We start from the raw sequence: 26,309 nt of genomic DNA on the forward strand, positions 1-26,309 counted from the left end.
GTTACTTCTATGCCTTCTCTACAGTGCAGTCTTTTGTCTCTTTGATCCTGATGAACTGATAATTTACTACTTAATACATTTATATTCCCAATCCTGTATTCATGTATATCTTGAATTTCAGCAAGATATGAAAATGCAGACTCCAGGGGTACATTTTGTAATGATACAAGCCTTCTGAGGAAATTTTCTGACAGGAGCTTTTAATCCTGCTGTGGTCTGTTTTACCCTTTCCAATATGGTTTTCCTCTGTGCTTGCAAAAAATATCAAAAAAGACCAATTGGCACATTCTGAATGTGTTTTCTGAACAAGTATATAAGTAGAGAGGGAGGCCATTTTGCAAATGCAGATAATGCTGACAAGTCATACTTCTAAATAAATTATAATTTGATTTAAAAAGGTTGCCTTCATGTACATTTGCCATTTTACAAAGAGCAACTGTACTCCTACCTCCACCCAAATTGGTAACAACCTTATCTTACAAACAACCCTTAATATTTTAAAAGCTGCAGAAAAAACAAATACATGAATAAATGAATAAACAAAAAACACATAGGGAAAGGGTAGAAGCTCTTGCTCCAAGGAGTAGATAAAAGACTGATAAATGAAGCTGAGGTGCTTCCCCAGTGCTTCCCTTTCAATAGTTTGTTATGCTAAAAATATTTTAGTTTTTAAAAACTCTGCACTTTCTTCATTTTTATTGGAACTCAATTTGTGAACCACAACTGAGTCTCTATGTAGGATCTCCAGAATGCAAATCAGAAAAAAATTTGAGATTTTATTCAGATTTTTCTACTAGATTGCGCCACTAATGTTTGGTAAGGGGCACTTGATGGTTAAAAACACAACTGGCATGATAAAACTACACGAAATAATATCTACTTTATTTGAACAGTCATATCAAGAATGGCCCTAAATTTATTCAAAGACTAAATTCAATGAAAGACTCTCACATTAAAGACTCTGGATTGTTTGAAGGTATTTTGCCTGCAGGTGAGACTGGTTTTGACGGCACAGAAACGTAGTCTGAATGAACTATTCAGAACTCATTGTGCATCCAACTGAACATGTTTCATGCTTACCCCATTTTTTTTTTTTTATGCAACAGGCTCAGTTTTCTCACATTGGTGCTTCTCTTCATGCTAGAACTGCTTATGTCTACAGAGTCCCCGAAGAAGCAAAAATCCTTTTTTTAGCATTAAACATAGCATATGGAGTTCTTCCTCAGCTCTTGGCCTATCGCTGTATCTACAAACCAGAGTTCTTCATAAAAGCAAAGGCAGAAGAAAAAGTGGAATAAAAATATTACTTCATGTTCCTTTCTAAATTACTAACTTTTGTTATACTGGTACTGATATTATGTCCCATTTCATTCTCTTCTCATACATGAATACTTAAGAATATGTACATTCTTGCTCTGCACTGTATGTGTGAGCTATATAATATTGTGTAAATTTCTGAAGGAAAATGGAAATTCTTAAGGAAGTCTGTTTAAAGAAATATATTCAAAATCATTTGTGAATAAACTTGATCATCCATCTCAATATTCTGTTTGACATATGAAATAATTATAAGTGTAAAAAATTACAATTTAATGTCAACAGTAGTGAGCATGAAACTGTTCAAAAGAGAATATAGAGAATATGGCCTGTGCGTATTAAAAAATTCAAAACAGTGAATGCAGACTGGAGAAATAACTTTTGCAAATAAGATGAATATGCTTCATTATTAACCTCAATATAAAAGGCAAATCATCAGAATATTTGTAAATGTTGTTTGAAAAATGTTTTCCCAAGGAAAGTTCATTATTTGCTGCTGTTTTAAGAAAATTACTTTTACTAAATTTTTTTGTGTGAATTTAAATAGCTAAATAGGGATCAATAACTCTCTCTACCCTTAATGAACACTTGTTTTAGTGGTGGCTGAAAATATTTCTATTGTATTTCTGTGTATATTTTTAATAAAATTATTTTCGGCCTCTTATGAAGACAAATCTTACTAAATTTGAAACATTTCATATATACACATAAAATTGCTTTTAAACAAAATTTGTGAGTTGTATATTCCAATTCAAAACGTCATCTACATTCCCCTTATGTTTCAGTGTGAGCAATGAAGAGGCCTTTTGATGAATTAATTAAATTTTATTAATTTAAAAATACATTCAAATATTCAAAATTAAAAAGTATCTTTTAAAGAAAAAGTATTAGATTGACATCCCTACTATCTTTTTATGAACTTTCCATGTTTGGGATTGTATGTTGAATATATTAGAGAAAATCAGTATTTACTAAATGAAAGAAACACACCAAAAATACCAACAGCCACCTCCTCACTGTGCCCTGGAATGATAAATGGACTGGTGCTTTCATACCCTTAGCTGCCATCATCATCATCATCATTAATGGCCCTAGGCTTTTAGGTCTGCTCACATTTTCTCATGTTTTTATTAGCTCTCACAAAGAAAACCAAAAGAAAATGGGATACAAATCAATGCATGGATAATATCAGGTTACAAAATCTAGGGTCCACAGGGCTGGTAAATATGCATGTGTAAGCAAATCATGTAGTCATCTCCCCTTCATCCCCTACAGTGTTTTCAAATAATCTAAAACCCAGCGAGTGTTTAAAAAAAAAAAGAAAGAAAAAACCCTCACCTGCACTTGATTCTATTGTCAGCTTGCTGTGAACAATTTTTGCTTTAATATATGAATTACATTAATACCTCACATTACATATATGAAGCCAAATTACACTAACTTAGTTTGCTTACAACCTCAAATCTTACTCCCAGTACACATTCCAATAAATTTATTCTGTAAAAACAATACATTTTTTTGTTTTTGATTTTTTTACAGTAAACTTTTCAACTACAAACCTTGAATATGCAAAAGATGTTCCAAGGACAAGCATTAACAGGATTGATAAAACCCAAACTGACTAAATGTGTTCTCACAATATAAGCTGGCATAAAAATAAATAAAATTCTCTATTTTCACAATAGCAACAATAATGTACACATAATAATGGTTTATGGATGAATATTAACTATTCTAATTGTAGTTCCAAAAGAAAACAGTTTATTTTAAAAGTCTACATTTAAAAGTCAATGTTTTGTCTGGTTTCCCATAGGGCTGTTGCTGATTCCAGCTTTAAAATGTGAAGTATCCACCTTGAGTGCTTAGCTCAAAATTGTATTGGCACTGGGAAAAAATAAATCATTGCCTTTATTTTGGAGTAACACAAAAAGACTCACTAACTTCACATATAGAAACTTAGTTTGTGTACGTAACAATATGAATTTTGAGAAGTATAAGCTGTCAACTAGCTATTTCTAATACGGAATAGATATTTTACAATATGGTTAAACTTTACACATGGCCTCAAAACTGAAGGACAATTTTAATTTCGTCTTCAATATACCAACATTATGTATTTAGGAATTAATTCCTGGGTCTGTCAAAGAGAGGAAATTCCATTCTTAAGCATTATGTTGAGTGGTCATCTAAAAAATGTTAATTTATATTTAACTGAGTGTTTGGTGATGGTGGGGTCAAGGCAGGAAAATGATGATCATAACTGCCTTGATAAAAGGATCCTAGACATGTATTAAGTCTGCGCAAAAATCTTGATAATCCTTAGTGGTTAAGGGCAACCTCATGCAACCAAATAACATGAAATTAAATCAATAACTTTTAAAAAAGGCTGAAATGTCTTTTCCCCCCCAAAACACAACAGAGGAATATGAATAATGTACATACAAACTGGGGTTCTGTCAATGACAACAAGGACTATGTGTTGGTTCATATCAAATCCAAGAATATTAGACAACCAAACATATAACCTTCTTGTGGTTTTTCTTAATATGCAGCATTCATTATGGTAGTTAGGTCTGTAAAAAAAAAAAAAAAAGAAAGAAAACAAGCCTTTAGATGATTTAGGATACTAACAATGAGAGCTATCCACACCTAGACAGTATATAATTGGGTTTTCTGAAATTTTAATATGCACTGCAGCATTAACAATACTTACTGAGCAAAAGCAGCTTCTGTGGCTTTGCTTTAGACCCGTCAGTGCAAAAAGTTAAAGGAAATACTAGGGTATTTTTAGTGCCCCATAGAAAAAAATTATAAACTTTGTCTACTGTCTGTCAGGACAGAGTGCAGCAGTGCACATTCTACAATTCTAGGACTATGTTTATTGCTGGAATACATCATCAATGGAGAAACTGATATAATCTATCTTTGTGAAGACTTTCTTCAGAAAGAAAGATAAGCTGTGTAAAATTTAAAAAGCCCTTAGAGTGTTAGAGTGTGCACGAATTACTCTTTAGAATATTTATAATTTAATTACTTGTGACACATGGCTCAAACATAAGAGTTAATCAAGATGTACAAAGTCTCTGACTTCTTGCTTTAAAAAAAAAACATAAAGGATAAGAGGAAGCCTAGATTTCTTTTAAAATTTAGATGGCATCCGTGTGACAAACAGAAAATAAAACATTCATTTCATAAAAGAATTATGTTTCGATTTGGGTCCCACTTTAAATTGTGTCTGGTTCTATTTCCCCAAAAGGATGCTATTTTTTTCCCCTCATCATTAACCCAAATATATTAAACCCCCTAGTAATACCCTCATGGGATGGATGAATGAAAGAGGGAACTCAGCCCTCAAATATTTTTTTCTAAAAACAGCCTGCTTCCATTCTTAATTTTACTAAATGAATGAACATGTTTGTAAGCTCATGTGCATGCTCATGGGTATGTTCTCATTCAGACAGCCAACATGTATACTAAATGGTATATATTATAATAAATGATTCCAGGACCTTCAAAGGAGAGAGAGTTGCCAAACCTTCCATCCCCCTAAGATGGCAGAAATACACTTTTTAGCCTTCTGTCCCTATCAAAATGAGGAAGTAAATCTTAAAAAAAAAATGTTTAAAATTTGTGAACTTAAACAATGGAGTGCCTGGTGACTCCTAATTATTTGTTAACAAAAACACCAGTTATAATATTATACTCACAGAAACTTTGGAGGATCTTCCTCCCTTGTGAAGGAGGAAGACACCCATTAGAACAATGAAAAATTGTTAGTCAACCAAAGAAGTCTCTTTTTTTTTGAGACAGAGTCTTGCTCTGTCACCTAGGCTGGAGTACAATGGCACGATGTCGGCTCACTGCAAGTGAGCCCTCCCCGTTTCAAGTGATTCTCCTGCCTCAGCCTCCCGAATAGCTGGGATTACAGGTGTGTGCCACCACGCCCGGCTAATTTTGTATTTTTAGTAGAGATGGGGTTTCACCATGTTGGTCAGGCTGGTCTCGAACTCCTGACCTCGTGATACGCCTTGCTCAACCTCTCAAAGTGCTGGGATTACAGGCATGAGCTGCCATGCCTGGCCGAAACCTTCTTTAACAATGTTATCTTATTATTACTGTGAAAGGCAATAAATTCTATGTTTATCTTGGTAGAACACTCACAGTAAAAACTACTCAATCCACATCAAAGAATATTTTTGGAACAGGTGGTCCCATGGCAATCTCAGAGTAGTATTAATACCCAAACAAAGTGAAGGGAGCACCAAGAATGTGACTACAGTTTTAAGGACATGTTTTTTTTTTTTGGTCTTTAAACAAGGTGCTGTCAAATGGGTGCTTTGTAAAAGCAAATTACAAAATCTGAGATTAAAAAATTCTCATACCATAATCACTTTGCATCCATGTATTGAAAACTACATCTTGCTAATTCATCATGGTGTACATTCTGGACATGGTACTCTGACTGTCTCCTAGATCTGAACTCTGCTCTGAGTTAAGTAGCCACAAGTGGTTCCTTATGCACTGGTTGCCATGCATCCCTACATTAGATAATGGCTGGAGAATCCAATCAGATTCTCTCTGGAGGTATCTAAATGTGAGGCACACTGAGAGGCTGTAGGGTGGCAGCAAAGCTGATGGATACCCAGAATACTATTAGCAGAAGCTATGAAGCAATAGAAGCCATAAGGATCTTTTCAAGGAGTAACATTTTGATATGAAGGAATGATGATATTCAATATGGCTATGCAGACTCAGCAATTTGGCATGTTATAATAAGTAACTTATTACTTCCAGAAAAACAACTATTTTTTGCCAATGATAAAATTTGAGTGTTTAGTGAAAACTAGAATTTCAAATCCTCCATGACTGAAAGTTTTCCAATATTTAAAGACTTTTTTTTTTTTAGAGACAGGGCCTTGCTCTGGTGCCCATGCTGGAGTGTAGCAGTGTGATCACAGCTCACTGCAGCCTTGAACTCCTGGCCTCAAGCTATCCTCCTGCCTCAGTTTACCAAAGTGCTGGGGTTACAGGTGTGAGCCACCAAACTTGGCCCCAATACTTAAAGACTTTTCTGATGAGATAGGTAGTGATATTAAAAATGTGATTAAAAATATTTCATACTGAAATGGGTTAATATTTGGAAGACCCAAGTAATTCAGAGACTCTATATTTTCTAAATGGGGGAAAGCTATTCAAAGTGCTAGACAAACAGGCATATGAAGAAAAGCTCAGTATCGCTGATCATTAGAGAAACGCAAGTCAAAACTGCAGTGACACACCATCTCACACAACTCAATGGCTATTACTAAAAAGTCAGCTGGGCGGGGTGGCTCAACCCTGTAATCCCAGCACTTTGGGAGGCCGAGACGGGTGGATCACGAGGTCAGGAGATCGAGACCATCCTGGCTAACATGGTGAAACCCCGTCTCTACTAAAAAATACAAAAAACTAGCCAGGCGAGGTGGCGCGCGCCTGTAGTCCCAGCTACTCGGGAGGCTAAGGCAGGAGAATGGCGTAAACCCAGGAGGTGGAGCTTGCAATGAGCTGAGATCCAGCCACTGCACTCCAGCCTGGGCGACAGAGGGAGACTCCATCTCAAACAAACAAACAAACAAACTTTTAATGGTATTAAAGAGGTCCTGAGACCAAGAATAAATGAGAGTAAACGGTGAGAGGTAAGACTGCAAAGATAAACTGGGGTCAGTTGTGAAAGGCATTATACGATGGAATAAGGAACTCAGACTTAATCTTGTGGGGCACTGAGGAGATATAAGGGGGCAGACACTACTATTGTAGAAAGAACTGGTTCAGGGTCAGAAGAATAAAGGCATGGCCACATGGTAAATAGGGTACACATTGTAGCTATCATCCCAATGTTTATTCTATCCTCTGTCCCTCCCTCCAATTGTGGGGAGCTTTTTTTTTTTTTTTTTAAATGATTTAACACTTTATTGTCATTTGAGGGTCTGTTTTCCAAATAATCTCTAGTAAATATATTGGAATAATTAGAAATTGTAAGTCCCAATTTACCGATACTGCACGATTCTCAGATTTTCCCCTCCACTGACTGCCAGGCAATCGTCAGCACCAGACAAGGCTGCCCACCACTAGTATCTTTCACTGCAGCCCTCCTGGGCTCAAGCAATTCTCCCGCCTCAGCCCTAGTTGGGACTACAGGTGGATGCCATAGCTGTGTGGTAGTCTTATGATTTGGGGACCTGAATCCAGCTCCAGGGGTGTGGAGAACCTGAATGGTGTGAGCCAGTTCTAATTCTCTTGTATCAGTAGTTGGATTCCTGCCTCCAGTATCTCTACATCACATTCTTGTGTAATCGCTGCCCCTTGAGTGTGGGCTGGACCTAGTGACTTGCTTGTAATAAACAGAATGAAGCAAAAGTAATGGAATATCACTTCTGAGATTAGGTTACAAAAGACTGACTTCTGTTTGCCAGCACTCTCTCTTGCTGACACTTTACTGCTTACTCTGATGAAGCCAGCTGCCATGTTATGAGCTGCCCCATGGTGAGATCCGTGGGGCAAGGCATCAAAGGAGGCCCCTGGGAAACAACTCATGAGGAACTGAGGCCTCCAGTCCAACAACTGTGAGGAGCTGAATCCTGCCGGGAACAATTTGAGTGATCTTAGAAGAGGATCCATCCCCAGTTGAGCCTTAAGATGATTTGAGTCCCTGCTGACACCTGGACTGCATTTTGGTATCTCACTTTCTTTTGCAAGAGACCCAGAGACAGAGGATTTTGCAAGTTGCACCTGCATGGACTCTTGATGAGTTTTGAAAAGATGAGATAATAAATGCTGCTTTAAGTCACTAGGTTTCAGCTACATGGCAACAGATAACTAATACAGCAGGTGTAAGCCAATCAGTGCATGGTGTCCTCCTGGCCACAGATGAGTAACTTCCACCTTCTATCCATATGAATCAAAGGAACTCCAAGTATTCTAGATAAGGGTGCCTGCTCCTTTCTGCCTCCTGCTGCTAGTGGCAGGAGGGAAGAAGTACTCAGAGAGCCTCTGGGAGCAAAAAGGGAACCTCATAAAAATCACTTCTTTCCTTCACTTAACAATACACGTAACATCAAACCCATCATATGCTTTGAGACCATCAGGCTTTTTATTATTATGCCCTTTATCCTCGCTTACTTTGGATACTACAAGATGGGCTCCAGAGAACCCATCACTTCCTGGACATACATCCTCAGTCAGCTTTGCACAGATCCTTTTATGGCCTTATTTCTTAACAGAACCTCCCCACCCCATTCTTTAATCTCTTCTACTGGGCCCCCTGAAAACCACAGTTAGCCATTAGCAAAACTCCTATATTCCCAATTTGGATTTCCAAGATATTCCACTCAACAACTTGTTTTAACTAACACCTGTTTTCTTCTAAGGGCAGTGCTGCCTCTTTCCCTTTAACCCTCTCAAATGGTAGCTTTGTTCTCTCCCACAGCTCTTGTACTACTACTTGCCCTGGAGGTGGAGAAGGTGTCCTTCTTGCTCCTCCTTACTATTTATAAGCTATTCGTTCTCTCCGTTGTGCCCCACATTTCCTGAAAATAAAAGCCTCCCAGTTTTGAATCTCAGTGTAAGCTACTCCCCTCCTTACTGCAATCATCTATAGTCTCCCTGGATTATTCTCCTTACTCTTTAAAGATTTCACTTCTGGCCCTCTGTCATTCATCATAATTCCTGTGATTGCAACATCCACATAGATTATCTTTCTAACATCTCAGTTAGATCTTGTGGGGCACTGAGGAGATATAAGGGGGCAGACACTATATTGTAGAAAGAACTGGTTCAGGGTCAGAAGAATAAAGGCATGGCCACATGGTAAATAGGGTAAACATTGTAGCTATCATCCCTCATGCCACTCAAGGGGCAACGATTACACAAGAATGTGATGTAGAGATACTGGAGGCAGGAATCATTGGAGACTATATCAGAAGGCTACCGATCCCTAAACCAACTACTGATACAAGAGAATTAGAACTGGCTCACACCATTCAGGTTCTCCACACCCCTGGAGCTGGATTCAGGTCCCCAAATCATAAGACTACCACACAGCTATGGCATCCACCTGTAGTCCCAACTAGGGCTGAGGCGGGAGAATTGCTTGAGCCCAGGAGGGCTGCAGTGAAAGATACTAGTGGTGGGCAGCCTTGTCTGGTGCTGACGATTGCCTGGCAGTCAGTGGAGGGGAAAATCTGAGAATCGTGCAGTATCGGTAAATTGGGACTTACAATTTCTAATTATCTAAGTATCTCAGTTCCTTGGTGTCCTCTCTGCCAAAGATCCTGTCTTCTAAGACCCTACCCCTACCTCAGTCACTCGCTCCCATGGTTTGTTCTTTCTCTTTTTTTCCTCTCTCTCCCCCTTTCTTCTTCTTTCTTTCTTTTTTTTTTTTTGAGATGGAGTCTCACTCTGTGGCCCAGGTTGGAGTGCAGTGGCTCGATCTTGGCTCACTGCAACCTCTGCCTCCTAGATTCAAGCGATTTTCATGTCTCAGCCTCCCAAGTACCTGGGACTACAGGTGTGTACCACCATGCCCAGCTAATTTTTGCATTTTTAGTAGAGACAGGGTTTCACCATATTGGCCAGGCTGGTCTCAAACTCCTGACCTCAGGTGGTCTGCCCACCTCAGCCTCCCAGAGTCCATGGTTCTTTCTGAAGACAAGTGATTCACAACCACTGGGAGTAACTGGAAATACTGTCGTAAGCCACTGTTTTGAAAGTAAAATTATGTAGGCATTTTAGGTTATTATTAAGAAATCTGGGGTTCTACTGGCATTTAATGCACGGGGGTCACGGATACTAAATGTCTTGTGATGTAGATAGTGCTCGTACAACGAAGAATTAAGTGTCCCACTGGAAATACTAGTAGCACCTGCACTGTCATCGGCAACTACTGCAACCTTTCCACGATACTATTCAAATACCTCACTCTTCTATCACCATTTATATTTCCAGGTCATACTTAAAATTTGTTGACTCTATCCCTTCCTCATTTACATCTTTCCTCTTAACACATGTTGGATTCCATGGTCCATTGTTATAATCCTTGTATACATCCTTGATTACCTGGCTTCTCATCCTCTTTACCCTACTCTCTGGGAAAACCTTAATTCTAGTTAAATTCAATTATCTGTCCTCTCTGTGACTGCATAATTGGATATGCCTGGAGAAAAACACAGCCATTGTGACTGCTCTCTCTTCATATTCAAGACCAATGGCCTCAAGCAAGCCTTTAGTATTGCCTGGCAATTCAACTTCATTTCCCAAGTTCATTCATTCTCTTATTCTTCTAAATGACTATTTTGTACCTTTTCCTCCTCTTGAATCTTCCAACATTTTTTCCTATTCTCAGCCTCAAATGCTAACCTTGTTCCGTAAGAAAATAGAAGCAATCAGGTAAGAATTTCTACAAGCTTTCACCCCAAGTATCTACTTACCTGTATCTGTGCCCAAATACTCTGCCTTTCCTTCCAATTTAATGGATGAACCAAGGTAACCCCTCCAGATGTGCACCAGATCTTATACCTTCTTTCTTTCTTTCTTTTTTTTTGAGACAGAGTCTCGCTCTGTTGCCAGGCTGGAGTGCAGTGACATAACCTCGGCTCACTGCAACCTCTACTTCCCGGGTTCAAGCGACTCTAGTGCCTCAGCCTCCCGAGTAGTTGGGACTACAGGAGCGCACCACCACACCCAGCCAATTTTTGTATTTTTAGTATGGTGTATTTTCACCATGTTGGCCAGGATGGTCTCGATCTCTTGAACTCATGATCCACCCGCCTCGGTCTCCTAAAGCGCTGGGATTACAGGTGTGAGCCACTGCGCCTGGCCCTACCTTCTTGCTTTCTAAAGGACACTGCTTCAGCAATTCTTTCTTACGTTATCATTTTGTGATCATTTCCGACTTGCATCACTCTTACTAGCATATGTAAATTCTCCCATCAAGAAAAAAAGACCTTCCTTGAACTTCTAACCCAGATCATGACTATTAAATATTTGAAAACTAAAAGTAGGCAATTAGCCCTACATGATATCAGGACTCATTATAAAGCTACTATAATTAAGAGAGTGTGGTATTGACCAATGGAACAGAATAGAGAACCTAGAGAGAGACCTATGAATTTATGACAGATGCACTGCAGATCAGAGAGAAAAGGAAGGACTATGCAATAAATGGTGCTGGTTCAAGTCGTTATGCTTAAACAAGACAGAAAAATGCTAGCCATAAAAAGGAAAGTTTGATAAAGTTGACTACAATACAATAAAATTTAAAAAGTCAGTTCACTAAAAAATCATAAAGAAATTGAATAGACAAGCCATAAACTTGGAGAGGATATCAGCAAGAAATGTGATGATCCATGTTAGTTAGAAGCCAGAATATGTAGAGAAGTCCTACAAATCAGTAAGAAATGAAATCCAGTAGGAAAATGGGCAAAACCCAAAATAAGCACTGTACAGAAGAGAAAACACAGGTGATCAATAAACATGAAAGGCAGCTCAACCTTATCATTAATCAGGGAATTATAACTTAACACTATAATGACCATTTTATACTCACTATATTGGCAAGAATTAAAAAGCCTGACTATGCCAAGTTAATCACAGGGAACTCTTCTGTATCTCTGGTGAGAATGTCCAACTACTAAGGAAAATAATTTGGCATTATCTTATAAAGTTAAAATCCATAAACTCACAAGTCAGTATTTTCAATTCTAGTTACATATGCTAAATAAACTCATGTACATGTATACTAGGAGACAGGCATGAGAATGCTCAGAGTCACACAGTTCGTAATAATTGCAAAAAGCCAAATTGTAATACTTACAACTAATTTATAAGGTTACTCATAAAGATCCTTTATGAGCATTATACATTTTAGGGAGTTGTTCATTATTATAAGAACTGCTGGGGGCCGGGCATGGTGGCTCACGCCTGTAATCCCAGCACTTTGGGAGGCCGAGGCGGGCAGATCACGAGGTCAGGAGATGGAGACCATCCTGGCTAACACAGTGAAACCCCGTCTCTACTAAAAATACAAAAAACTTAGCCAGGCATGGTGGCGGGTGCCTGTAGTCCCAGCTACTCGGGAGGCTGAGGCAGGAGAATGGCGTGAACCTGGGAGGCAGAGTTTGCAGTAAGCCAAGATAGCGCCACTGCACTCCAGCCTGGGCAACAAAGCAAGACTCCATTTTGAAAAAAGAAAAAAAATTGCAAAAAGCTGGAAACAACCCAAGAGACTGGATAAATAAGTTGTGGTATACCCACAAAACTGAATACAGTAGTCAAAATAAATAGACTACTGCTACACATAACCACATGAAGGAATCTTAGGAAAACAGTGCTGAGTGAATGTCGTAAGTTTTTAAAAAGCTAAAAATAAGCAAAATTAAACAATACACTGTTAAGTATACACCTGTATGTTACATATGGGCTAACATTTTAAAAAGAAAAGGAAATAATACAACATTAGTGCTCATCTCTGGGTAGGAAGAGGGACTGGAAAGAATACGTAAATATATACAAGTTAATTGTGATGTTCTAGTTTTTAGGTTCAGCGGTAGGGTCACTTTATAGCTTTATAACCTTATATTTATATATATTATTTAGTATATAACAAATATATCATTAAAAATAGGCTCTTGCTTCCCACTTAAGCTCTTACTAGCTGTGTGATCCTAGGCCAATTCTTTCAGCCTCAATTTCTCCAACTAAAAAGCAAAAGCAATACCTGCACCTACCTCCTGAAGTTTGTGTGAAGATTAAATGAGATAATGCATGCAGAGCACGCACAATATGTGCCACGCAGGTTACTGGTGCTAGCTAGTAGCAGCTATTATGTTCTAAGGTGCTTTCAAAAAGAAATGGTTTTATTAGTGGTTAGAACAATGAATCTACAATGCATAGGATATACAGAATGAAAACGTCATCAGTAAAGTTGAAATCATGTGAATGGATAAGATGAACACAAGAAGTTGTGGAGTAGAAGTGTGCCAAGTCAGACTGAAGAAAGGAGCTCTAGAAAGAGACTAAGAAGGAACAGGGAGAGGAAGCAGAAGAGATTGGTAACCTGGAAGAAAAGTCAGGAGGAGAAATGTCTAATGGAATTAAATTTTGCAGAGGTGAAAATGAAGACTAAACGAGACATTGGATTGGGCAAGAAGAGGATCACTAGGAACCTTTACAAGAGCAATTTCAATGAAGTGGTCAAAGAAGAAATAAGAGTGCAATGGGTTAAGTCATGAGGAGGAGGAGAGGAAATGGAGACTGGGAGAAAAGATCATTCTTTTTACGAAGTTTAGAGATGAAGGGAAACATGAAAAGGGTAGAATATAAGATTGAAGGGAGGTATTGTCAAGATTAAGGGAGACCTTCGGCCGTTTATAGGCAGAGGGGAAGGAGCCAGTGGAAAAGAAGATGTAGTACAGAAGAAGGGGACAAATGACTGGGTGTGCTTTGGAGAAAATAGGAGGAGATAATATTCTGAACCATGACAATAGACAGATGTAAATTAGTGCTTCTCAGACTTTCATGTGCATATGAATTACTTGGGGCTGAGTTAAAATGCAGATTCTGATTCAGAATCTGGAGTCTGGGGCAGGTCTGAGATTCTGCATTTCTACAAGCTCCCACATAATGTTGATGCTACTGGTTCACTGACCACACTCCTTGTATTAAGGGGGTAGGACAACTCTTCCTTTGTCATGAGAAGTGCATCTAGAAATAAGTTTGGTGGTAAAGGGAAGAGAAATTGTTGGAATTGTTGCTATTTGCATATTGAAGCTACCTGACATACAGGAGTAGCAGGTGGAATAAAGAGAAAATCAAGTGAGCCAGGTGTTCAAGTTCTCAGTGACTGTTAGCAGGTATATGTCCCTGGGAAGGCTGCTGGCAAAAGCAGTGATAGAGGACTACTTATTAGAGAAAAGTCAAGAGGATGAAGATAAGCAGAGGACAGAGTAGGGCTGACCTGGGTGAGAGGAATAAGAGGACAATCAGAATCATAATACTTTGGGAGTAATTATAGATAACTGGGATGAAGGAAGAAAAGAGTTGAGAGGTAAACAGGACTGATATGAATAGGCAAGAACTCAGCTGAAACCAGATAAATTTCTTAGGTCATTATTTTTAAATGATTTAACATTGTCTAACCAGTCTTCACAGAGGATAAAATGCAATGGGGGCAAAATTTGCCTTCACTAACAGTTTTTTCCAAAGGTGGACTTACCTGTGCTTTGAAGTTAACAAAGGTTAACAAAAGTTATGAAGAGTCAACGTAGACAAATTTGTCCCTAGGGGTATTTTAAATATCAATATTCAAACATTGTTTGCATTTTTAAAGTCCTCATGGGTACACTGAATTACACATTGCTTCTGGGAAAGAAGCAGCAGTACGTAATACTCTATTTTGAACATGCCATTGATTTTGTGATAAAAGAAATACAACTGTTGAATTTTGAGGTGGCATTTCATAATTTCAGTATTTCACATTGTACTTTAAAAAGACTCTAAAGTTGCTAAAAATTAGTATAAAGAATAATAGACCTGTTCATAGATTTCCAAATTGACAGGCAGGTGTAATTCTTACTTGGCTCTTTTGTTCTCAGACTCTAAGAATTAAATTGATTATACTAAAGAGCTGAGTGGATGCATATAATAGGCTGAGAACACTTCTCCATTTATTAACACAATGTTTACTAATGTTGACATATGGATGCTGAATCTGAAGCAAAATGTCTTCTAATAGAAGGTAAGAGAAACCTTACCCCTTCACTCGTTTTCTGCAAGTCTGAAGTTGTGTTTCTTGTGTCATTGCCCGCATCTCCACCCTCAGAGCTGCTTTTGTTTTCCTCTTCTTTGCAGTCTTTGTCATCTTCATCTCCTGGAGATTTCCGGGACTGTTTAGAGGATTTCTAAATGTTCAGATAAGTTAAATATTATAGTCAAACACAGAAATCCAAATGTACAAGAGATGCAGAAATAGCTGACTTGCATCTAGTCTTAGTGGTTGATAGAGGATATACTGACACAACATGCAGTATGCCGAGGCTCAGCTAGGTGACACTGGACAAATCATTTCACCTCATTGTGCCTCAGTTTAACTAGCTGGAAAGGAAGCAGAAGTGGGCTAGATGACTTCTTAGTTATTTCCAGCAATGTGACATTAAAAGCAGAAAATGAAGATTAATGTACCCAGAATACTGTCAATGAATAAATACAGCTGGAAGGACATCACCTTAAGAAGGCTACAGAACTGGAAGGTACCCTAAAGGTCACCTTATCCTCCCCATCATTTTATAGTAGTGGAAACTGAAAGAAGTGAGGTGAACTATCCAAGAGAATATACAGATATTCATGCTGAACACCTCTTGAAGTTGTTTGGCTAGTGGGATACCCAGAATCATCTTGACAAAAAAAAAAAAAAAAAAAAATGATATGAACTATTCTTTTCAATTATGGAGAGTTATTTAAGAACTCAAGGCTATAATGGTGAACCAGTCCTTTCTCCTCGTCATTTTGCATTCGAAAACAAGATGAACTCTAGAGGAAGATGAAAATACAATTAGTTTGCCTCAAGAGTTGCTTGGCAGCATAGCATTAAAATTATAGAAAGCCGGCCCCAATTATGCACCTTAAGAAAGTAAAATATAGTGTTTTTCTACACTTCCTCTTTGAGACATTTTAAGAATCTTCAGGCACATTGTAAGTAAGAGGTAAGGCAAAACTGATTTTGCCAAGTTACTTTTGGTCTTCCAGAAACGAATGAGCAAACTGAAGCTTCTTCAGATAATCAATTTTTTTAAATGCAATTTTCAAAGAGAAAACATGGTGGCTCATGCCTGTAAACCCAGCACTTTGGGAGGCCGAGGTGGGTGGATCACCTAAGGTCAGGAATTCGAGATCAGCCTGGCCAACATGGCAAAACCCTGCCTCTACTAAAACTTCAAAAATTAACTGGAGTCAGGCACGGTGGCTCATGCCTTTCATCTCAGCACTTTGGGAAGCCGAGGTGAGCAGATCATCTGAGGTCAGGAGTTTCAGACCATCCTGGCCAACATTGGTGAAACCCCGTCTCTACTAAAAATACAAAATTAGCTGGGTGTGGTGGTGGGCAGCCTGTAATCCCAGCTTCTTGGGAGGCTGAGGCAGGAGAATCACTTGAACCTGGGAGGTGGAGGTTGCAGTGAGTGGAGATTGCCTCACTACACTCAAGCCTGGGTGACACAGTGAGACTATTTCAAAAAAAAAAACAAAAAAAGAGAAAACATCATCTAGCTGTGTGGCAGAATATATAATTAAACTGTTTCTATTTTACTTAACTGAAACTACCAGCCAAGCCCAAAATGTCAGTTTAAAATGTGATTTTTACTTTTTACATGAAGGGAAACAGGGATTTAATAATACAAATGTGGAGTATTTCAAGTGAAGACCAAGAATGACAACAGTAAAAGTGAAACGCTTTCTCCTTATAGTATAATTGTTAAAATGTAGCAACTGCTTTATATAGTAGTTTTCAAATAATAGTCCTCCACAGGCAGTTCTTTTTTTTGAGAATTAGTCTCACTCTGTTGCCCAGGCTGGAGTGCAGTGGCGCTATCTTGGCTTACTGCAAACTCCACCTCCCAGGTTCACGACATTCTCCTGCCTCAGCCTCCTGAGTAGCTGGGACTACAGGCACCCGCCACCATGCCTGGCTAAGTTTTTTGTATTTTTAGTAGAGACGGGGTTTCACTGTGTTAGCCAGGATGGTCTCCATCTCCTGACCTCGTGATCTGCCCGCCTCGGCCTCCCAAAGTGCTGGGATTACAGGCGTGAGCCACCGTGCCCGGCCCCCAGCAGTTCTTATAATAATGAACAACTCCCTAAAATTTATAATGCTCATAAAGGATCTTTATGAGTAACCTTATAAATTAGTTTATAAGTATTACAATTTGGCACGTATTTGAGATATACAGAACAGAATTAGCGCATTACTGAAGTTTTATTAATGAGTCACAACATTCAGTATTCTGTGAAGAAATCTGGCCGCCAAGCTCTATTCGGTAACCTTGAAAAGTTTTTCAGATTACTGAAACTCCTGTAATTTTGGAGAAGGACTCTGTTTCATCAGTGTGGTCTTAAATTGGTTGTGTGTTTGATTTTCACTACCTTTGTTTTTTTTTTAACTAAAATTACTAGTGGTTTATCAACGCCAGTTTAGTTTGTTGTGAGGCTCTCATTAGTCCTACTGTATATAGTAAATAATTTGTACACAAAATATTTTTGACCTATAATTCTCCAGTATCTGTTATGACTCAAATATGAATAATCCATAGCCTTACTGCTAAAGAGAGAAGACATATAATCTCCCTCAAATCTGCTACAGTATGACTTTTCATTATGATTACCGAGCGTTTTCCTTAGAAAACTGAAATTAGGTGAGGTAGAGGAGACAGGTGTGGGGCCTTTCCTTCTACCCAACTGGAATGTAGTAAAAAAAAGTTTGTGAGCCACTAATTTTCCATGCAAAGGAAGACTATTCAACTCTAAGTAATAGACATAAAGAAAAACTGGCTGGGCACAGTGGCTCACACCTGTAATCCCAGCACTCTGGGAGGTTGAGGCAGGCAGACTGTTTGAGCTCAGGAGTTTGAGACCAGTCTGTGCAACAAGATAAAAATCTGGTCTCTACTAAAAATGAAAAAAAAAAAAAAAAAAAAAAAAAAAGCTGTGTGTGGTGGCTGGTGCACGACTGTGGTCCCAGCTACTGGGGAGGCTGAGGTGGGAGGGTAGCTTGAGCCCAGCGGGCAGAAGTTGCAGTGAGCTGAGATTGCACCACTGCACTCCAGCCTGGGTGACAGAGCAAGACACTGTCTCAAAAAAAAAAAAAAATCACCGTATTTGTTTTTTTTTTTTTTTTTTTTTTTGAGACAGAGTCTCGCTCCATCTCCCAGGCTGAAGTGCAGTGGCCGGATCTCAGCTCACTGCAAGCTCCGCCTCCCAGGTTTACGCCATTCTCCTGCCTCAGCCTCCCGAGTAGCTGGGACTACAGGCGCCCGCCACCTCGCCCGGCTAGCGTTTTGTATTTTTTAGTAGAGATGGAGTTTCACCGGGTTAGGCAGGAATGGTCTCGATCTCCTGACCTCGTGATCCGCCCGTCTCGGCCCTCCAAAGTTCTGGGATTACAGGCTTGAGCCACCGCGTCCGGCCACCGTATTTGTTTTTTAAAAAGGAAGCAATTGGGAAGCCAAAGTGAACAATGAAGTTATGCTGAGTGGTTCTCTAAATGTGGTTCCCAGATAGCAGGATCAGCCTCACCCGGAAATTTGATTCCTAGACCCCGCCCTAGACCTTCTGAAACAGAAATTCTGGGGATGGGGTTCAACAATGTTTCTATTTTACTTAACTGAAACTACCAACCAAGCCTAAAATGTCATCACGTTAAAATGTGGTGATTTTTACTTTTTACAAGAAGGGAAAACAGGGATTTAATGATACAAATGTGGAGTGTTTCCAGTTAAGATCAAGAATGATAGTAAAAGTGAAAAACTTTTTGTTCTCCTAAAAAATATAGTATAACTATTAAAAGTGGCAAGCTTGTCAAACAATGTAAGCTTGTCTTTATAAGCCTTCCATGTAATTCTAAAACATGTAACAGTTTGAGAACCATTATGCTAGGTTATTTCATTGATATTAAAAATAAAAAGCTATTCTTCTTTTCTCCTTTTGCGACAGGGTCTCACTCTGTTTCCCAGGCTGGAGGGCATTGGCATGATCATGGCTGACTACTCGCCTGGACCTCCTGGACTCATGCAATCCTTCCACCTCAGCCTCCCAAGTAGCTGGACTACAGGTGTGAGCAATCACTCTCGGCTAATTTTGTTTATTATTTGTGGAGATGAGGTCTCACTATATTGCCCAGGCTGGTCTCAAACTCCTGGGCTCAAGAGAGCTACTTGTCTCAGCCACTCAAAGTGTTGGGATTACAGGTATGAGCCACTGTGCCCAGCCAAAAGGCTATTAAATGATCATGAAGTTGTAATCTTCAAGGAAAGCAAAGGAAATGATCCCTTAATTTAAAATAGACAAACATTAGTAAGCTAAGTGTGTCTTTACCCTTTCTCTGCTTTAAATTTTAAGTCCACCCAGGTGGAGCCCCATTACTTCTGGTCTTTCTAACAAGCAATAAAATAATGGCATTTAAAAGCCACATATCCACACTATTAAATGCCTAGGCAACATTAGGTAGCTTAAATAATTTAGGGTTGCACAACACATTAGGTGGAAGCTCAGCAGGAAATCGTAAATTAAGTAAAATCAATTCAAGTAGGTGTTTAAATGAAGTTCAAAATTCTAAAAGAAATTCAGCTTAAAAAATAATTGCAATGGAAGATAAAGTCTGACAAGGAAAATTCTAATTACTTTGTTGTCATTTGCAAACTTTATCCCCATCCAAGGCAATCACATATGTTTTTCATTAGGTACACAGGAAATAATGCTGCATTCACACAATTCTGCCTGTATGCCAGTTGGGTAGTTGGGTAAGATTTTATATACTGCCAAAATAAAATGCTGGTAGTCTAATAAACTCTAGGTACTTGTTTTTAGAGTTTCCTAAGGATATTCACCCATTAAATACCAGAATTTAAATAGAAGTAATTTATCCAGGTATTCAGTTATGTGACAGACCAATTATAGTGAAACCTGTACCAATCTCTGGTCCTCAAGGATCCATTTATCTTGCTTTCAGTTTCTAAAAGGTGAATAATTTTCACAATCTCAGAGTTTTTTCAATTGTATTTCTGAATTACCGTATGAAAAAACCTAGACTTTCAATTTGTAAATCTAGGATCATGTCATTCCTCTGTTTAAAACCTTCAAGTATTGTTAGATTTGGAATAAAATCCAAATTTCTCATTACAGCCTAAAAGTCTGCATTATTAGGCCTTTGCCAGTCTTTCCCCCTTGGTCATGATTTTCCAGCCACACCTTCTTTCAATACAGGAAAAACATGCTAAACTCTTCCCTGCCTCAGAGCTTTGCTGCTACATTCCTTTCCCTCTGCCATATATGGCTTCTTCTCCCACTCTCTTCTTTCAGGTCTCAGCATAAACTACACGTTTTCAGAAAGCCCTGGTCACCCTATCTAAAATAGGGGACCTATTTTAGGTCCCCCTGCTCCCACTGAATTCCTTCACACCCTTTCACAATTTATTATTTACATGATCACGATCACTGTGTGCTACCCCCACTCTCTATTGTACTATAATTTATGTGAAGGCAAGAATGGAGTTGCTCACCACTGTATACCTAGTCTGGTGTCTGGAATAGACTAGGTGATCAGGAAATAAAAGAACTGAATAAATAAAGAGCCAAAGCACATTCTTTGAAGCAGAATGACAAGTAAAAATATATCTTTTTAGTCATGTCACACAGTAATGTTTTGGTCAGTGACAGACCACATAGACAAAGCCTAGATGTGTGATAGGCTGAACCACCTAGGTTTGTGTAAGTATACTCTATGTTGTTTGCACAATGACAAAATTGCCTAATGATGCATTTCTTAGAACTCTATAGTTAAGTTTCATGTGATACATTTACACATATAGTACATAGACATAGTCTTGAATTATATTGTGTCTCCTACATTTCTCAATTCTTTAGAGCTTGTCCGGAGGTTATTGTAGGAGGCAAAGCTACTCATACATCCTTAAATAAAGAACAGTCCCCCTCCAACTAAAAAGGTGGTATTTTCAGGGCCAAATCAGCCCTAAAGAGTCAATAGTCAGATTGCTCTAATATCTAAGGTTACCTGACTTCCCTCTGCTGTATTTTGTCTCTAAAGGCAGAGGCTCCATAGAATTTAGTATATTTCTATGTACCCAATAAACACATGGAAAATAATCTAAAACTGCTTAATGAATATGCATGTAACATTAATAACAACGGGAAGCTTCTTAGTAACCTTTGAAGTATATGACTTTTTCCGTTTTGAGCCTGCTTTTTCATTCTTTCTTTTGCCTTTTCCATCTTCTTCTACTCTATCACCTTCTTCCTCACTGCTTGCATCTGCAGTATTTCCACCTTCTCCCTCAGTTTCTGAAGAGCTCTGTTGCTGAATTGCCTAAGAAATAATAAAATATTAGCTCATTACATTTTTGAAAAAATAGCAAAGAACAAACACTGAAAATAACTACTCTGTTTTAATTTGAAAGGGTTCCACTTACTTGGAAGACTGTGAAAAACAGAGGGCTGTCAAACTGAATTTTCCAATGGACACTTGATTCGAACCCTTCTAATTAAGAATTACATTTAATCCAAAATGCTATTGGAGTCAAAAAGAATTCTGACTTCAAGGTAACTACTATTAGTAGAAAGGACATGTAAGAAAGATCTGAAAAAGTATTAAAACCAAAGAAATGAGATAGAGCAAGTGACAACGAAGTAAACCATTACCTGGTATCCAGTAAACTTTACTCCTGGGTTATTTTCTATTTCCCACAATCCTTCATTAAATCCTTTCCGTTTGTTTGACTTTCCAAACTTGTCTTTGTACTCCTTATATGGAAAAAGGTCTTTGGGACCTAGAAATGCACTGCAGAGATATATTAGAAATATAATTGACACACTGACCTTCAAAGGTAAGATATTTTAATTATCAGTATCAATGAAGATGTCAGAGCATATTATAGCAAACAAATGTAAAGTACATATAAACCCTTCAAGTTAGGCACATACTACAAGGTGTTTTAGACACATACTTCAAGGCAGAAAAAATGGATAGCTAAGCATACAGCCACCTGGATTGTGCTACTTTGATTTTAAATTATCAATATCTTCATTTAAAAACCAATTTTTAGTTACATAAGTAGAATTATATATGTCTACTTTGGCAACTTAAATCATCATCTTAAACTAAGATTTATCTATGTTAATGTTACCATAGGTAAGGGTTTTATGAAATTCACAATAAAAATATAAATACTAGAATGGAAAAAAGATTTTAACTCTCTATATAGTACTTCCCCACTTAACTGTGGTTTTGCCTTCTGTGGTTTTAGTTACCCATGGTCAACTGTGGTCCAAATATAGTCAATGGAAAATAAGCAATTCTTAAGTTTTAAATATTACACCCGAGTAGTGCGATAAAATCTCACACCCACTCCATCCCACCTGGGACATGAATCATCTCTTTGTCCAGCATATCCATCATATTTGCACTACCTGCCCACTAGTTACTTAGTAGCTATCTCTGTTATCAGATGGAAAAATCATAGTCTATATAGGGTTCACACTATCCATGGTTTTAGGCATCCAATGGAGGTCTTGGAATGTATCCCCTACAGATAAAGGGGGTACTACTGTATCACGGTAGTATATTTATTCACTATTATTTCTTTTTTTTTGAAATGGAGTTTTGCTCTTGTTGCCCAGGCTGGAGTGCAATGCTGTGATCTCAGCTCATTGCAACCTCCATCTCCCGGGTTCAAGTGATTTTCCTGCCTCAGCCTTCCAAGTCTGGGATTACAGGCATGCTCCACCACACCTGACTAATTTTGTATTTTTAGTAGAGACGCGGTTTTGCCACATTGGTCAGGCTGGTGTTGAACTCGTGACTTCAGGTGATCCGCCCGCCTTGGCCTCCCAAAGTGCTGGGATTACAGGCATGAGCCACCGTGCCTGGCCTATTATTTCTATAAATTAAAAAATCATGTTAGTGTTTTTTTTTTTTTTTTTTTTTTTTGAGACGGAGTCTCGCTCTGTCGCCCGGGCTGGAGTGCAGTGGCCAGATCTCAGCTCACTGCAACCTCCGCCTCTCGGGTTTACGCCATTCTCCTGTCTCAGCCTCTGGAGTAGCTGGGACCACAGGCGCCCGCCACCTCGCCCGGCTAGTTTTTTGTATTTTTTAGTAGAGACGGTGTTTCACTGTGTTAGCCAGGATGGTCTCGATCTCCTGACCTTGTGATCCGCCCGTCTCGGCCTCCCAAAGTGCTGGGATTACAGGCTTGAGCCACCGCGCCCGGCCTTGTTAGTGTTTAATGAGGCACTAAGTAAGAAAAAAATTAGAAGTGACAAAGCAGATAGACTCTTATCCCATTTAAACCATATCCTAAATCAATCATAACCAAGATAAAAAAAAAAAGAAATTAGAACAAATTCTGAGTCTAACAGATCTGAGCATTCAAATCAGAGTCTTTGGGCCACAGTTCTGGCTGACACCCCTAGAGCTTACTTTTCAAACTGAGATTCACATATTCCTTCATTCAACAACACTGATTGAACATTTGTTAATACAATATGTCAGGCACTATTCCAGAGGAGCCACAGGAAACAAAGAGACAAACATCTCTGTTTTCTTGGAGCTTATGTTATAGTGGCAGGGGTGGGGGCTTGGACAATAGAAAGATAAATAAAATATATAGTATGTGTGCTAAAAAAAAAAAAAACAGAGAAGGATGGGAAGAATAGGAGGTGGATTTTATTATTATAGATATACAGATCAAGGAAGGCAAAGGGAATAGCTAAGTACAGAACACAGAAAGTGAAGGAACAACTCATGCAGTTACCTGGAGAGGAAAAGAACAGGTTGAAGAAAGAGCAAGTACAAAGTCCCTGAGGTGGGAGAGGAAGAGTGCCTCATAAGTTTGAGAAACAGAAGAGGTCGGTGTGGCCAGAGTGAAATGAGTGACACACTCATTTCTGGACCAGTGTGAGAGAGGTTAACAGAGTGGGGGCACAGATTATTTAGGGCCTTGAGGGCCAATATAAAGGCTTTGAGTGAGATGGGAAGCCATTAAAGGTTTTGAGAAGAGAAGTGGCAATTTATGTTTTAATAGGATAACTTTGGCTGCTGTACTGAAAACAGACTGAAGACTTAGTTGCTACAGTAGAAGCAGGGAGACTAATTAGAAGGCTTCTTAAGTAATGATGGTGACTTGAACCAGGGTGTAAACAGTACTGTTGGTAAGAAGTGGTCAGATCCTGAATTCATTCTCAAGAAAGAGCATCAAGATTTGTTGATGGGCTGGCATATGTGAGAAAGGGTGGAGGAGTTGAGGATATCTCCAAGGTTTTTTTGCTTTTGTTTTTGTTTTTGTTTTTTTTTCGAGACGGAGTCTCACTTTGTCGCCAGGCTGGAGTGCAGTGGCGCGATCTCGGCTCACTGCAACCTCGGACTCCCTGGTTCAAGCGATTCTTCTGCCTCACCCTCCTGAGTAGCTGGGATTACAGGCATGCGCCACCATGCCCAGCTAATTTTTGTATTTTTAGTAGAGACAGGGTTTCACCATGTTGGCCAGGATGGTTTTGATCTCCTGACCTCGTGATCCGCCCACCTCGGCCTCCCAACGTGCTGGCATTACAGCCATGAGCCACCGCGCCCGGCCATCTCCAAGGTTTTAGACTGAGAAATAAGACGGAGTTGGTATTTACCAAAATTGAAATATTTTTGGGGGGAAACAATATTTGGGGGCAAAAAACTCAGTTTTGAATGTTAAATTTAAAATCCAGTTTAGACATCCAAGTGAAGATGTCAGGCAGTTGGTGAGAGGACTCTGGAGTAGAGGGGAAAGGTGTAAGCCAGAGATGTAAATTTGGAAATTATCAGTAAAGAGAAGATACTGAAAGCTTTCAGACGAGACGTTAACAGTTTACTATTGATCTCTGTAAATTCCATTTTCTGCCTGGGTCTCAGTGTTTATCCCTCGCATTGTCCAGCTGATCAAAAACTTCAAGTTCATTAAAACACCTGGGTAAGCTTGCTGACCCCAGAGCGGTTTAAGCAGCACCAAACTTTTCCTTATTATTCACTTTTCATTGCTCAGTCAGCATGATTCCACCTCATTGAACCCAGAAATAATTTATTACATTACTGGACATCTTAATAAAAAAAGTCAAAGTCTTGCTTGATAAACTGAACACAATAAATGGACTTTGTGTATGGCAACTTCACTTTTAGAGGAATTTGTCATGAATTATTAGACTCTATCTTTTGACCTTCCCCAGTCTTTGACACTATGCTTAAGAAATAACTGTGGGCTAAGTTGCCTCGTATTCACATCAGCTACTTGATGCTAACCAGAGCTTGCCCATACTTATTTTTTTGGGCAGGGGAGAAAGGGTCTCTCACTGTAGCTTTGGCTTCCAGGCTCAAGTGATCCTCCCACCTCAGCCTCTTGAATAGCTAGGACTACAGCCACCACGCCTGGCTAATGTTATTTTTTGTAGAGACAGGATCTCACTATATTGCCCAGGCTAGTCTCGAACTCCTGAGCTAAAGTCATCCTCCCGCCTTGGCCTCCCAAAGTGCTGGTATTACAGGCATGAACCACTGCACTCAGCTGCCTATACTGTAATAATGCCACAAGAGTCAGGGCTAATGGTCATTATTTTTTGATGAAAGAGTTAACAATTTTTGCCTTCTTTATTTTTATCTTGTCCCACTTTTGGATACCACTTTTGGATGTATGAGATGGATGTCTTCCTGCTACAGAGAACAGAAAGCATTCTTTTTATGAATAAATGATACATTTTTACTAGCATTCCACAGGAATGACTTTAACTGACAACCGGCCATATTAGCTACTGCTGGCAAGAGGGAGCCTGAATGAACTATTCTAAAACAAGCTGTAATTTTTTGATAAACAACCCTGTCTTTTCTGGATTACAGATGATTGTATAAATCAAATCCTCTCTCAATTGGTTAACTGCATATGTTTTAAAATTTTTTAAGCGTAGAAAAGAAAATACATTTTTTCAAAGCTAAATGCACTGAGGATGATATATTTTTCCATGTTAAGGATTCCTTGAAAATTGTCTAGACTAAAACTACTGGGTTTATGTTATACGAAGCGGAAGAACTTGGGGTTCCAGTCACCTATCTCAGAATTAGAACGGATTCAAAGTCATGTTCTGAGGAAAATTCTGGTCCTGCCTAGGGTACTCCTTTAGCTGAACCAAACATAGCCTTCTTGTTAAGCTCATATCACTTT

General features: G+C 38.9%; 2 protein-coding genes across 15 annotated transcripts in view; one reads left to right on the forward strand and one right to left on the reverse strand.

Moving 5' to 3' along the window:
- The window catches only part of TM6SF1 (transmembrane 6 superfamily member 1), a 48,408-nt gene extending 28,165 nt beyond the window's left edge, over positions 1–20,243 (forward strand). For 6 of the 14 annotated variants that reach the window (XM_030930198.1, XM_010360821.2, XM_030930201.1 and 3 more), the window contains one exon: positions 1,107–1,542. In XM_030930198.1, coding sequence (XP_030786058.1) covers positions 1,107–1,298 — 192 coding nt within the window. In that variant the 3' untranslated portion in view covers positions 1,299–1,542. Of the gene's footprint in view, positions 1–1,106; positions 1,543–19,053 lie in introns of those variants that run through there. The other 8 variants (XM_030930190.1, XM_030930191.1, XM_030930194.1 and 5 more) reach the window with 4 other exon arrangements.
- The window catches only part of HDGFL3 (HDGF like 3), an 82,885-nt gene continuing 59,005 nt past the window's right edge, over positions 2,430–26,309 (reverse strand). The window contains exons 3-6 of the mRNA XM_010360820.2: positions 21,775–21,913; positions 21,284–21,442; positions 15,105–15,251; positions 2,430–3,890 (exon numbers count right to left, since the gene is read on the reverse strand). Coding sequence (XP_010359122.1) covers positions 3,885–3,890; positions 15,105–15,251; positions 21,284–21,442; positions 21,775–21,913 — 451 coding nt within the window. The 3' untranslated portion in view covers positions 2,430–3,884. The remainder of the gene's footprint in view (positions 3,891–15,104; positions 15,252–21,283; positions 21,443–21,774; positions 21,914–26,309) is intronic.

This window comes from Rhinopithecus roxellana, chromosome 5 (genome assembly GCF_007565055.1).
Source record: "Rhinopithecus roxellana isolate Shanxi Qingling chromosome 5, ASM756505v1, whole genome shotgun sequence".
Classification (NCBI taxonomy): Eukaryota; Metazoa; Chordata; class Mammalia; order Primates; family Cercopithecidae; genus Rhinopithecus; species Rhinopithecus roxellana.